This window comes from Myotis brandtii, unplaced genomic scaffold (assembly GCF_000412655.1).
Source record: "Myotis brandtii unplaced genomic scaffold, ASM41265v1 scaffold482, whole genome shotgun sequence".
In the NCBI taxonomy this organism is placed as follows: Eukaryota; Metazoa; Chordata; class Mammalia; order Chiroptera; family Vespertilionidae; genus Myotis; species Myotis brandtii.
The window spans coordinates 1,021,868-1,035,813 of NW_005368420.1; the positions used below are offsets into that span (position 1 = coordinate 1,021,868).

At 48.6% G+C, this 13,946-nt stretch overlaps 2 protein-coding genes across 2 annotated transcripts in view; one reads left to right on the forward strand and one right to left on the reverse strand.

Annotated features, from left to right (window-relative positions):
• Positions 1-1,249: 1,249 nt before the first annotated feature.
• MYL2 (myosin, light chain 2, regulatory, cardiac, slow) lies at positions 1,250-10,676 on the forward strand. Its single transcript, XM_005876237.2, has 7 exons — positions 1,250-1,350; positions 2,827-2,916; positions 5,625-5,700; positions 7,389-7,493; positions 8,295-8,373; positions 8,462-8,510; positions 10,332-10,676. The coding sequence occupies exons 1-7, from the start codon at positions 1,348-1,350 to the stop codon at positions 10,428-10,430; spliced, it is 501 nt and encodes a 166-aa protein (XP_005876299.1). The 5' UTR covers positions 1,250-1,347; the 3' UTR covers positions 10,431-10,676.
• A 1,861-nt stretch (positions 10,677-12,537) lies between these two features.
• CCDC63 (coiled-coil domain containing 63) overlaps positions 12,538-13,946 on the reverse strand; it is a 28,262-nt gene continuing 26,853 nt past the window's right edge. The window contains exon 11 of the mRNA XM_005876262.2: positions 12,538-12,686. Within this exon, the coding sequence (XP_005876324.1) occupies positions 12,538-12,686 (149 nt within the window). The remainder of the gene's footprint in view (positions 12,687-13,946) is intronic.

Sequence of the window (13,946 nt, forward strand, 5' to 3'; positions counted from 1 at the left end):
ATGATGTGTGTGTCCCTTACCTGAGTGAAGCTTCAGAGGTCATCGGACCCTCAGACAGCGTGTTGTCAGAGAATGGTGGGCAGAAAAGCTCTTGACCTGTCTGTGTGCCTGAGCATGTGTGTGAGTGTGCGTGCCAATGTGTATGTGCATGGGTGCATGGGAGTGTTTTGCCTGTGCATGCGTGTGCGTGTGCATGTGCAGTGCAGGTGCCACTTGAGTGTCTGTGTACATGCCTAACAACAAAACACGTATTTTGTTATTAAAGATTCTGTTAGAAGATGCTTCGGGGTAATTCTAACCCGGGAGTGTTTTGCCTGTGCATGCATGTGCGTGTGCATGTGCAGTGCAGGTGCCACTCGAGTGTCTGTGTACACACCTATGAATACACAACAAAACACGTATTTTGTTATTAAAGATTCTGTTAGAAGATGCTTCGGGGAAATTCTATCCCATGTATAACTAGAGAAGGGGAAAAAAACATCTCTTTTTGTCCAGGCAATAAATGGTTCTTGGGTTTGTGCCTCCAAAATGAAATTTTTTTTTTCCACCAAGAAGGAAAGTGAGTGATGACTGCCATTTACCGAGAACCCACCTGGCCCATAGTGAGTGCTCGGTAAGTGAGTTATTAAGTAACCGACAAGTATTTGTTGAGCAGTTGCTTTGTGCCGGTCACGAGCGGGGAGCCAGGGAGAGCGTGGTGAGGACCCTGCCCTCTGGAGCTGTCTACTGACACTGAACAACAGAAATAAGTGAATTCCGCTCACTCTGTGGTGCATAGTGCATTAGGGAGTGAGAAAGGCTGTGGAGAAAAACAGAGAACCGAGTGCCGGGCGTGAATGGCTACTTTAATCAGGTGGTGGGGGAGTCTCACTGAGAAAGTGACATTGAGCAAAGATCTGAAGGAGGAGAAGAAGGGAGCCTGGCAGATGTCGGATGGAAAAGCATTCCAGGTAGAGGGACCTGCAGGTGCAAAGGCCCTGAGATGGGACCTGTGCCTGACCATGTGAGACTTCTAATCCCCTCTCCCTGCCATTTTCCATCTCAAAACTGACAAGCACAAGTGTCGCCCGCCCAAGCGCTGCAGAAAGCATCTCTCCCGTGACCCAGCCGCCTGCCTCTTTAACCTTGAATGCCTTTTTGGGTCTCAAGTGTCACCAGGTGTCGAATGAGCTGCCCTTACTTCAGAAGAACGGCATGGGGTGGGGGTGGGGGGGCCTTACCTATCAACTGCCAAAAGTGGTCATGCGGTTATTTTTAAACATGGGGAGGAAGTATTTATTGTTCGGGCGAGGAGAGTGGGCAGCCTGTGGGATTCTTCTAGGGAACCAGCGCTGAGTCCTTTCCACCATGGTGAGTAGCCAGGGCTCCCGGAGGTGAGTAATGCTGGGTGGACGAGAAGGGGACGCCACCTATAAGCAAAGGACTGAGGGGGCAGGAGGGGGGAGGGGCAGTGGCTTTTGAGGACCCCAGGCTCCGGTGGGGAAAGCGCTGCTGGCTGTGTCCGCATAGAGGATCCCCAATCAATGCCCTGATAAGCCACAAATAACAGCAGCTCCCGGGGACTTGCAAAAACAAAATAAGAGAGTTGGCTTTTTTATGGCTTGTCTACTGACCTCCGGAGGAATCAATAACTCCCAGGGCTTGCAAAATGGGATTGAACGCTTTTAAGGATCAAATTGTAATTCTTTTCTCTTGTTCGGGCAGCTGGGGAAAAGATCTTTTTGTTTTCACCTTTTGAACTTGCAAAATTAAAACCTTTCTCCAGGCGCAGTTCGGTTAGGCGTCCCCCTCCCGAAGCAGGAAGCCCCCAAATTAGGGCCAGCAGAGGAGAGTGGTCAGGAGCACAGACCCTGGAGCCAGACTGCCCAAGTTCAACTCCAGCTCTGCTTTTTGCTTTGTGACTATGTGACCTTGGGCAAGTGACCCAACCTCTCTGAGCCTCAGTTGCCTCCCCAGTAAAAAGGTGACGGTATTAACAGCATCTACTTGACAGAGCAATTACGAGGATTAAATGAAATAATGTATGTACCCGTGTTTAAGCTGTGACTATTTAAAGTCTTCTTTGCACTGTCTGTGTGGTGCAAGGCCGGAACATTTAGAGAGATTTCGCTGCCATTTGGATCAGGGGGAAATGGTGTGTGTGGGTGGGGGAGCGATTGGGTTTTAACACCCTGAAAAAGTGTCATTTCATCTCGACATTCCTCATGGTTTCGTGAGCCTGACTCCCGCCCCCAATCAATTCTCCTTCTGTGCATTACTGAACTTTTTGTGAAATGCATTGGAACAAAAGCGGCTGGGCCCTGCGGGGGCTGATCTGAAAGCATGGCTCCATCTCCAGAGACACACCTAAACTCCTAGTTTTAAAATATTTTTAAATATGTTTTTATTGATTTCAGAGAGAGGAAGGGAGAAGAAAGGAGAGACAGAAATATCATGATGAGAGAGAATCAGCCAGCAGCTGCCTCCTGCACGCCCCCGCACTGGGGACCTAGCCTGCAACCCAGGCATGTGCTCTCACTGGGAATCAATTCGCCACCTCCTGGTTCATAGGTGGACACTCAACCACTGAACCACACCAGCCGAACAAGCTTTTAAAAGGAGCCTGCTGCAAGATCCTCAATCTCTTATGATCCACCAGAACCAGGGGGGCCTTGGAGAAATGTCATTTTGTGTCATTTTATCCCTCCAGCATCAGTGTTTTGAGAGGAGTGTGGACACCATACCCCCATTTTACGGATGAGCAGCTGAGATTTACCCAGAGACAGGGCCTGAGCTAATTTTCTAATTTCTGACTCTTTTAATCGATGCCTTTCCCCCCCACTCTAGGCACCCAAGAAAGCCAAGAAGAGAGCCGAGGGCGCCAATTCCAACGTGTTCTCCATGTTTGAACAGACCCAGATCCAGGAATTTAAGGAGGTGGGTGCAGCTATGGAATCATTAGCCTGAAGGCAGATTCCCACCCTTTGGGGAGCACCTGCCCCTCATTCCGTGTTCCCCATGGGAACCTCTTGCTTAGATGTCTTTAGCCTCCAAACAACCCCAGATTTTTAATAATTTTTGCTAATCATCAAAGTAAAGCTTTTGTTCTTGTTGTTGAAAATGTAGGAAAATTTTCAGAATACACAAATGACCTATAATTCTACAACCCAGAGATAGATTATCAGTTAACATTTGGGTATACAGCCTTCTAGTCATGTTTGTTATATATATTTGTCAAACAAAGTTACAGTCTTCTGCACCTGCCAATGAGTGTCTTCTAGTTTTCTTTGAGCAATTCAGTATCAACATTTTCTATCATTTATTTAAACCACTTCCTACAGTGGGATATTACATGTGTTTAGAATGTTTTATTTTTTCATAAGGAACACATTTTTGCTTGTATCTTTGGTTATTTCCTTGGAGTAAAATCCTAAAAGTAGAATTTCTAGGTCAAAGGAATTAAATACATACATACATACATAGCAGCCCTGGCCTAGTGGTTCAATTGGTTAGAGCGTCATCCTGTATACCAAAAAGTTGTGGGTTCAATCCCCAATCAGGGCGCATGCGGGAGGCAACCAATGAGAAGTTTCGTTCTCACATTCATGTTTCGTTGGTCCAAATTGTCCTCCAGAAATGAGATGCTAATTCCTCCTCCCATTGGCCCCAAGAGGAAAAAGTGCTTTTTTCTCTCACATCTCTGTCAACATTGACCAATAGTCTAAAATATGTTTGCCAATCTGAGAGATGGAAAACAGTATCTCTTGGATTTCGAATTTTACAGTCCTCGATTATTGAGTACCAGCGAGGTCTGAAACCCTATCACATTCTACGGGACTGTGCCTTATGAAGCAAACTAAATAACAATCAGGCAAAACCGCCTGAAGGCTTTGAAGGACAGACAATTAATTCTTTTTCCAGCAGTTGTGATTGGGTCACACTGAGGCACCCACGCTCCCAGACCCTGCCCTTCAGAGGAAAATACGCTAAGCTTTGCTAAAGCGACCAGTGTGTTTTATACCAAAGGGGAGACCACTGGGGCGTCCAAATGGGATGTGCACACTTGCACCTTTTGTCCCCACTAACTTTCAGTCACAGGAATGTTGTGTCCCACAGGCCACCAGGGAAAGAGGAATTCCTGGGATGAAATGTCATATCTGAACTTAAAATAGTCACCTTCCAGGAAGAAAAAGCCACCACCCCTCTCCTTCACCCCATCCCAACCTCTGAGAGGAGATCAGCTGCTGGAGGTGGGGACAGGGGACAGGGTTCCAGCTGCCACAAAGAACTAAAAAAAAAAAAAAATAGTGATGACATGTCATTTATAAAATCCCTGGGCATTTACACAGCTCTCGGAGTCTCCCTGCCAGCTAGCTGAGAAAGACTACCAGCTGTCTTTTACAGACAATGTGGGCTGGCGAGTCGGGGGGCAGGCACGAGACCCTGGTTTTTAACTTGTTTTCTTTTTCAATAACAGCTTTATAGAAATACAATTCGCATACCACAAATTGGCATTTTAAAAGTAAGTGTACAGTTCAGGGGCTATTTAGTACAGTCACGGAGTTTTGCAACCATTATCCCTATCTAATTTCAGAACATTTTCATCACCCTCAAAAGAAAGCTCATACCTGTCAGCAGTCACTCCACACTTCCCTCTTCCCCAGCCCCTAGTGACCACGGGTCTATTTTCTGTCTCTATGGATTTGCCTACTCAGGACATTTCATAGAAATTGAGTCACACAAATATGTGGCCTTTTGTGCCTGGCTTCTTCCACTTGGCATCGGGATTCAAGGCTCACCTATATTGTAGTACATGCCATTATTTCCTTCCTTTTTTATGGCTGAATGGTATTCCATTGTATATCAGGGGTGGGGAATCTTTTTTTCTGCCAAGGGCCATTTGGATATTTATATCATCATTCACAGGCCATATAAAATTATCAACTTAAAAAATAGCCTGCTGCCCTGACCGGTTTGGCTCAGTGGATAGAGCGTCAGCCTGCTGACTGAGGGGTCCCGGGTTTGATTCCGGTCAAGGGCATGTACCTTGGTTGTGGGCACATCTCCAGTAGGGGGTGTGCAGGAGGCAGCTGATCGATGTTTCTAATTCTCTATTCCTCTCCCTTCCTCTCTGTAAAAAATCAATAAAAAAAATATATTTAAAAAATAGCCTGCTATATTTGGTCAAACATTTAATTAACTCACCCCTAGTGCCTTGGCAGGGCCAGACCAAATGATTTTGAGGGCCTTATATGTCCCACAGGCCGGATGTTCCTCACACCTGGTATAGATAGACCACACTTTGTTTATCCATCCATCCAATGATGGACATGTGGGCTGTTTCCAGTTTGGGGCTATAATGAATCGTGCTGCTGTGGACATTCATATTCAGGTTTCTGTGTGGACAGATGTTCTAACTCTCGACTGGAAACCTGCCAGATGAGTTTCTGGATCATACGGTAACTCTATGCCTAACATTTTGAGGAACTGTCAGATTGTTTTAAATCTTTGACTCTGGATTTAATGTCCTTCAGTGTTCCTTGAAAATCCCAGAATCCCACTTCCCGTACCCCCTGGCCCAGCCTCTTGGGCTCCTGCCCCCCGATTTTTCCTGAGCTGACCAGCCAACCACCTCCCTTCCACAGGCCTTCACCATCATGGACCAGAACAGGGATGGCTTCATCGACAAGAATGATCTGAGGGACACCTTTGCTGCTCTTGGTACGTTGCCCCTCTAGGCCTGCAGGAGGGTCCAGGAGGTGGGACCATCGAAAAGGTGAAGAGCTTGTCGTTTTCCAAAGCAACAGCTCAACCATGATTGACCTTTAAGACAAATTTCAGAGGATAGGAAAGAAGAGTTTAACTGTTGTGTGTCCTCATATCTTTTCTTTTTATTACTTTTGTGTGTGTGATTTGAATGCAGTGCCAGCTCACAGCAGGACACTTGGAAAATTTAGAGAAGTATAAAGGAGAAAACAACAGTACCCTTTAGGCCACACTCCACTGTTAACATTTCAGCCTCTAAGTCTTTTCTAGGTATTTGGAGGAGGAGGTTAATAATTGGAATCATTCTATTTTGGATTCAGCTTTTTAAAATGTATATCTCAAATGTGAACATAAGTGCACGGAGCTTTTTCATAATATACTAGAGGCCCAATGCATGAAATTCGAGAGTAGGCCTTCCTTCCCCTGGCTGCCGGCACTGGCTTCCCTCTGGCACCTGGGACCCAGGCTGCCCTTCGGCAGCCAGCACCCAGGACTCGGGCTTCCCTTGCAGAGGGAGGCCCCGCCCACCCACCACAGCCCGAAGGTCGGTGGCCTGGGGCGATCATGAAGCTCCCCAATTGATCGCCCCGCTGGCCAGTGGCGTGGACCTCCCTCTGTGGGGCAATCATGGGGCAATGGCTGAGCCCCCGACCAATCGCATCGCACCCGCCTTGGCTGGCCTGGCGCCAGTGGGTGTCATATCGTGGTCCGGGATGGTCGTCCCGATGGTCATTCCTCTGTTCGGCTGTTTGGTCGATTTGCATATTACGCTTTTATTATATAGGACATGTCCCGCCTGCCACCACTCACCCCCTCCACACACACATACACACTCTGATCCCCAGAGCTCAGGGTCACTGTGAATAGCAGTACAGGTTGTGCACTGCTGCACAGTTCGACAGACTCCTCTTCATGTTTGTAGCCATTGTGGATTTTTATATTTAAAACATAAATTATCCTGCCCTGGCCGGTGTGGCTCAGTTGATTGGAGCATCATCTCATATACCGAAAGGTTGCAGGTTTGTTACCCAACGACAACCAATCTATGTTTCTCACATCAATGTTTCTCTCTCCCCCTCTCTCCCTCTCTCTCTCTTTCTCCTTCCCCCCTCTCTAAAAAATCAATAAGCATATCCTCGGGTGAGGATTAAAAAGAATAAAAATAAATTAAGAAGGGGTATCTTTTTCTAATTTGCTTGAAGGTCCTATAGAGGCCTGTGGCAAGGACTAGCGTGGGGAGGTATGGCAGAATCTCCGAGGCTCCTGGGTTACAGCAGGTATCATTTGAACAAGTACGCTCCAGGGACTCTGATCTGTCTCTCCCACCTCCGGCCAAGAAGGGCCAGTTTATAAGATGGCCATTTCCCATTGGAGTAAAATATTAAAATATCTGTATAAAATGTTCCAGGTTCTAAAGACACTATTTTAAATATAACTAACCCCTCCTACACCAGAGTTGGGCCTGGCTATTATAAATAACACTGTCGGGAACATCTTCTCACGTGAATCTCCAGCAGGTCCACTCTGTCTCTGATTATTCTTAGACTAGGTTCCCTGAAGTGAAATTACAGGGCAAATGCCAGGGTGCTGCGCGCTGTTTCCATCCCGGCTGGGAGGCCCTGAGTGTGTGTTTCCTTTCCTAGGGCGTGTGAACGTGCAAAATGAGGAAATCGATGACATGATAAAGGAAGCCCCAGGTCCCATTAACTTTACCGTGTTCCTAACGATGTTTGGGGAGAAACTTAAGGGTAAGCTGATGTGCATCTGTGTGTGTGTATGTGTGTGTGTGTGTGTGTGTGTGTGTGTCTGTCTTTATGTGTCTTCATCTTTGGGTATGCATTAAAGCACTAGGAGAATAGACAAGAATTGCCAGAAGACAGAGGCAGGGTAACATTCGGGGGAAAAGAATAAAAACAGCAGCTAGCCCGTCCGGCATGGTCCAGTGGTTGAGCGTCGACCCATGAGCCAAGAGTTCACCAGTTTGATTCCTGGTCAGGGCACATGCCTGGGTTTTGGGCTCAATCTCCAATAGGGGGCATGCAGGAGGCAGCCAATCAATGTCTCTCTCTCATCGATGTTTCTATCTTTCTCTAAAAAAACAAAACAAAAACAAAGACAGCAGCTAATGTTGCTTCAAGGCACCCACTGAGCTAGAGTTCATGCTAAACACTTTGTACGCATGACCTCATTTAACAGCATCTAGGAATGGGATCTATTCTGCTCCCCAGTCTGCAGACGGGGACTGAGGCTCAGAGAAAGTCACATAGCTAACAAGTGCTGGAGTCAGGATTTGAATCCCAGTTTTTCCAAATCTAGATCCATCTTTGACCTTGAGTTTTGCTCAAAAATAACTGGATTCTTAACCCACTCTTTTAAAAATATCAAGGCTCAGTGCTCAGAGGAAGGTAGGGTCTCTTCTCCAAGGAAAATAGCCTTTGCACTGGCCCCCCAACCTGGGCGAGGGAGGTGGGGGGCTTAGGTCCTGCCTCCTGGGGTCCAACAGGTTCCAAGCCACCCGCAGCACCTTTCAACCCTGTTTTCTGTTTCAGGGGCAGACCCTGAAGAGACCATTCTCAACGCGTTCAAAGTGTTTGACCCCGAAGGCAAAGGGGTGCTGAAGGCTGATTAGTGAGTGGGGTCTGTGGGGGAGGATATGGGGGCTCCCTGCTTCCCCCCCACACACCTTGAGCCAACACCGGCTTTTCTCTCTCTGCAGCATTAAGGAGATGCTGACCACACAGGCGGAGAGATTTTCCAACGAGGAGGTAACAGGGCCCTTTGGACGCTCTCTGCACCCCAGCTCCTGGCATCTCCCTTCCGGGGACTCCATCTTCCTCTTTTCTAACCCACATGGAGACAGAACCTGCCATTGTTTACTGAGCCCTTATCCCATGCCATTCTCTCAATCACCCCACGAGGTCAGAACTAGTATTATTGTCATTTTATAGATGGAAAAACTGAGGCCCAGAGAAGTAAGACACTTGCCTAACAGGACAACACTGACGGTAAATGCAGGTCTGACTGCAGGTCTACCTCCCGCGCAATGCAGGGAGCCCTGGGTAGAGCACCAATCTCCTGACGGAGGAAGGGCGGCATGCAGGTACCACGGACTGTCACGTAGGCTCCGCATGACACAGTTCTCCTGGAAGCTGTTCTTATAATATACTAGAGGCTCGGTGCACGAAATTCATGCACAGGTAGGGTCCCTAGGCCTGGCCAACGACCAGGGCTGATCTGTGGGGCAACCGCTGGGGTGACCGGTGGCTGGCCTGGGGCCTGGGGGCTGGGGGCAGCTCCTGCATTGAGCATCTGCCCCCTGGTGGTCAGTGCATGTCATAGCGACTGGTCGTTTCACCGGTAGTTCAACCATTTGATCAATTTGCATATTAGGCTTTTATTATATAGGATATCACAGTGTATATTTGTTGCAACAGTTTCCCAGCAGATGGCAGTAAGGTGTCTTTATAATTTTTTTTTAAATCAGAATATATAATTTTCTGGCAGGTGGCAGTAAGGTGCCTGGAAGAAGGGACACTTAATACTTTGCCAAAAGTCCTATATGAACCAGCAACAGTCTTATCAATATTATTCATGTTCCATAAGGAGTCTATTTAAAATAGTCCCTACTCAGGCCTGATTCCATCAAGTTCCACATCTTACTAAAAATTCTACTTAGATTTTTCTCTCCAAAACTCAAGCAGTTAAAAGAGCCAGCCTTCCCCTTTGGACCTGCTCCTTAACCTCCTTGTGCCTCAATATCCTCATCTGTAACGTAAAAACAGTAATAGAACCTACCTTAGTACACTGTGAGGATTAAACAAGTTAGTATGTGTAAAGTGCTGACATGTGGTAAGGATAATGTTATCACATGTTAGCTATTAGTAGCCAGTATGGTTTTTTAAGATAACTAGCCAATATTTTTTAAATGTGGAAACTGCATGTTTTTTTTAATCTAGATTTCTAGACTCAGATTCCCTCAGAGTCTGATCTCCTTAACCACATGGCCATAAGCAGCTGGCCCTGAGCCGTTGCCACTTTTGTAGGTGACCCATGTGTCCCTATTTAGCCATAGTCCCCACCAGGCCCACGTTGCTCCCTTACATAACCTGTCAAACTCCTTTGCACACTTGAGTGTGTGATCCCTGTTTTATTGTCTCAGGTTGGGTTCTGGGGGGACATCCCTGCAGAGTGGCCCTTGGGGTCAGCACCTGGGAAGGAAGGGCAAGGAAGAAGGAGGGCTGGAGGGAGATACTGACCCAAGGAGTGACCTGGTTAACACTCCCGGTGGCTAGAATAGCCCTTCCGAGAGGTCCCACGCTGGGCCCACACTGATCAGAGGCTATGGGCTGCCCCAGGAAGGGCGTGACCTTGGGTCCTGCAGCTCTGCAGCAGCTGGGTGACAAGGCCTTCCTGGAGGGGGTCTAGTGACACATCTCCATGTCTACTACCCCCCTGACACGAATCCTCACCATCCCCATCCCATACCCGCACCCCCACTGCCTCTCCATCAGGCCTGCCCCTGCACACAGCCCTCCTTCCTTCTTCCCCTCCCATCATCCTCTGCACCTCTTGCTGGTTCATTGCAGATTGACCAGATGTTTGCCGCCTTCCCCCCTGATGTGACTGGCAACTTGGACTATAAGAACCTGGTGCACATCATCACCCATGGAGAAGAAAAGGACTGAGGGAGGGGCTCACTGCCCAACCTGGGCTTGTCTTTGTGGGGAGGGGGGGGTGGTCCCTGCTCTCCTATCACTTGGCCCAGGAAAGCCACCATCCCTGCCCCTGGCCTGTTAGCTGTGGCTGCCTCATGTATCTACCTCCACCTTCTTTGCAGCCTGGGTGGCTTATCGACACCACATGACCATACATCCTCAGATGGAAATCCATGCAGAGGCCACGTCCAAATAAACAGGAGGTCGTGTATTTGTCCACGGTGTTTCTCTGACAGTAGGGCCTGCAGAATGGCTGGCCCTTTGCTAATTCCCACAAAGGCAGAATATAAGCTAGTGATGGCCCTGCTGTCATTATTATTGAATCTTAGTGACTATTTAAAATAGACCTCAGCCACTCAGCACTATTTCTATCAAGGGTTACATTTTACTGGAATGTTAACTAGAGCTCAAGCAGTTGTAGAGCCCAGCTTCCACGACACCCTTTCCCCCAGGACATCATTGGAGTGCTCCTCCAACAAATGTGCTTAGACAGGCCCCGTGATGACTTAAGAGGAAGAGGCCGCACATGCATCCTAAGAATATGTTCATTTGGCAAAAAAAAAATCACATCTGTTCATTGTAAGAGATGAATTTCTAATTTGAGATAAAGTAGAACTTGTCTACTTCTCTCTAGGAAGTTGGAAAATGGGTACTGATTTCTGACTCTGAGGTCCAGGAACTAGGCCTAGGCATGAATTGACTCTTCATTTTGAGTGATCAAAGTCATCGTTAAAGCATTCGGGTCTATTTTGGCTGTGAGAATACCAACTTAGGAAACAAATGGGTTCACGTAACTGAGAAGTCCAAGGGCCTCAGGCATAGCTGCATCCAGGAGCTCACTCGGCGCCATCAGCACCTGAGGAGGCCTCTCCCCTGCACTGCTTTCTTTCCTGTTGCTGGGCTCTCAAAGGTAGCAAAACGGCTCCTGTCCATCCCCTCAGCAATCTTACTGGAAAGAGGGCACATCTCTCCCAGCTCCACACCATCCCAGAAGAGGGCCTTTGGGGTATCTAACCAACCCTGAAACAGGTGGAGTGCTCTGACTGGCTGAGCTGGGTCACATGATTAACCCTCATCTCATCCTGGGGCTAAAATCAGCCCCTTCCCCAAACACATGGCTGTTCCCCAGATGCCTTTCAGGAAGAAGAGTAATGAACGTCAGACCCTCGTAAGTTTTCAAGAGAATCCCCAGAACTCGGGACACAGCCCAAGCGAATGATGGGATGGGAGCCAAGAGCTGAAAGTGGGGGTGGGAGTGGCAGCTGGAGCCACCGAGAAGGAATGACGGGGTCCAGGCAGTCAGAAGAGCCAGACTGGAGAGAGTCTTCAAGGCTCAAGAATAACCACGAGCCCCTGCAGGAGCTCAGGGGCAGCCCCATCAGCACGAATGATGACCTCAGCCTGGGCTGCCGGGAAACGGGGCCCCTTTCAAAGTCAACAGCAAGCTGGGTAGGCAGGGACCCAGGGCGCCCCACTATGTTCCACTCACTGCAATGACCCACATGCCTCATGCCCAGAACCTGCTTCCCGGGGCTCTGCAGAAACAGCCAGGTCCCGGGAAGGCCTGGGAGGGGCCCCAGCTCAGAGCATTCAAGTGCAGCGTGTGCTTCGGGGCAAGACGCCCTGGACACAGCTCTGCAGTGATAGGTTCGCCCAACACACACACACACACACACACACACACACACGGGGGAGGGGGAGCGGAGACAGAGGTTATGTGGCTCGCAGTTCCTGCCTGTGAATGGCTGCTCCACCCCCATGTGATTCTGCGATGTGAAGATCAATATTTTGGCTTCCCCACTGGCCCCTACGCTTTACTCGTCCCTGCTTCACCGAGTTGACATGACAAGGGGGGACCTGTGCTGACCACAATCTCAGGTTCTCAGGGGCCATGGTGGCCTCACACAGCTCTTGGATGCTGTGCGGGCTTTAGACCTCAACCCCTCCTGCTCCTCTACCCTGTTCCCGGGTGCTCCCAGCGCCCTAGTCTCCTAGCAGTGAGTATGAAGAGGCAGTGGGGTTACAGAACAAAACATTTATTCTCTCGGGTTACGGTACAAATGTGGCCCCACCCATGTCAGATGCTGATTACCTTCTTCTTGGGCTTCAGGTCGTCCCCCTTTTCAGGAATGCTGTCAAGCTGTAAATCCCTATTTCGAGAGTCCCGCGCGGTGTTGTTGCTGAGCACCATCTGCCGAAGGCTGCTGTGGTCCAGGGGCTGGTCCACTGCGCCAGAAGTGAGACTCGGATGAAGAGTTTGAAAGTCGAACCCAGCACACCTCCCTCCCAGGGACAGTGCCTCTCTGCCCCATTCATGGGTGCCCAAGGCAAGAATGTCCAAGCCTGGTTTGGGTTCCCCCACAATGCAGGGGTTGGAGTATGACCATTCTCGAGGTTCAGGGAGGAAGAGGATAGGCAGGGATGTACTGCTCAGGGATGCCCGGACAGTAACTGTTGTTTTCTCCCAGGTGAGTTTGGTTTAATCTCAAGGAGACAGGGCCACCCCCTGTGCCGTTGTTCAGGAGGTAGACAGCACAAGGATGCCAGGTGGAGACGGATGAATGAATGAATGAATGAATGAATGATGAATGAATGGGCTGAAATCCAGCTCCTACTAGATTGCCAAACCACGTGTGCCCAAACGGGGCACCTTTTTCTAATTAATGTGCCCAGAGGGGGTGCCTCTTTTAATTCACACATGTGAGCCACAGAGGTGAGTGAGCTAAGAGAAGCCAATATTTATCAACATTCCCTTGAACACAGGAGCAGACATCTGACCTTGCCATCTATGCCCACAAACCACCCCTTTCAGGAATTCAAAGGGCCGAGGGAAGCTGTCCTAAGGCGGCTGACACCAGACCCAGCTTTCACTCCTGCTAAGTTTCGGTTGCCTCGGCTAAATCGAACAGAAGGCGTGCCCACACGTGCACATGCGTGTTGGCAGGTCTTTCCATCCGTCCCTGGCATACCTGCACACTTGAAATGCTGCTCAGAGAGGCGGGGCAGCATTTTCAAAATGTACTTTTTTCTCTGATTACTAAAGTAACACAGGTCATTGTAAAAAAAAAATTTTTTTTCCAAAAAAAAAACCTTAAACAATACAGAATTGTTTAACTCAGAAATGTAAAGTTCTCTGCAAACTACCACCCAGAAATATCCGCCATAAGTTGCCTCTACATCCTCTTTGTTCTCAAGTGCATAATCAAGGTGTCGCCCTCTTTCCCTCCCTCTCAACTTCCCTCCCTCCTCCTCCTCCTCATCTTCCTCTTCGTCCTTCTTCCTTCTTCCTATTCTTATTCTCTTATTCTTCTCTCTCTCTCTCATCATATATATCAGGGTTATGAAGGCCTGTCCAGTGCATTGTACGATTGTTGGATTTTAGCAGCATCCCTGGCCCCTAATGCCAGTAGTATCCCCTCCTCCAAGTTGTGACAACCAAAAATATCTCTGGACATGGCCAAAAGTCCCCTGAGGAGTAAATCACCT

Bases quoted from the DNA above. Each gene is read 5' to 3' on its own strand.
- MYL2 (XM_005876237.2), top strand. The intron at 2,917-5,624 runs GTGGGTGCAGCT...TCCCTTCCACAG, and splicing joins AGATCCAGGAATTTAAGGAG to GCCTTCACCATCATGGACCA. The intron at 7,494-8,294 runs GTAAGCTGATGT...TTTCTGTTTCAG, and splicing joins GTTTGGGGAGAAACTTAAGG to GGGCAGACCCTGAAGAGACC.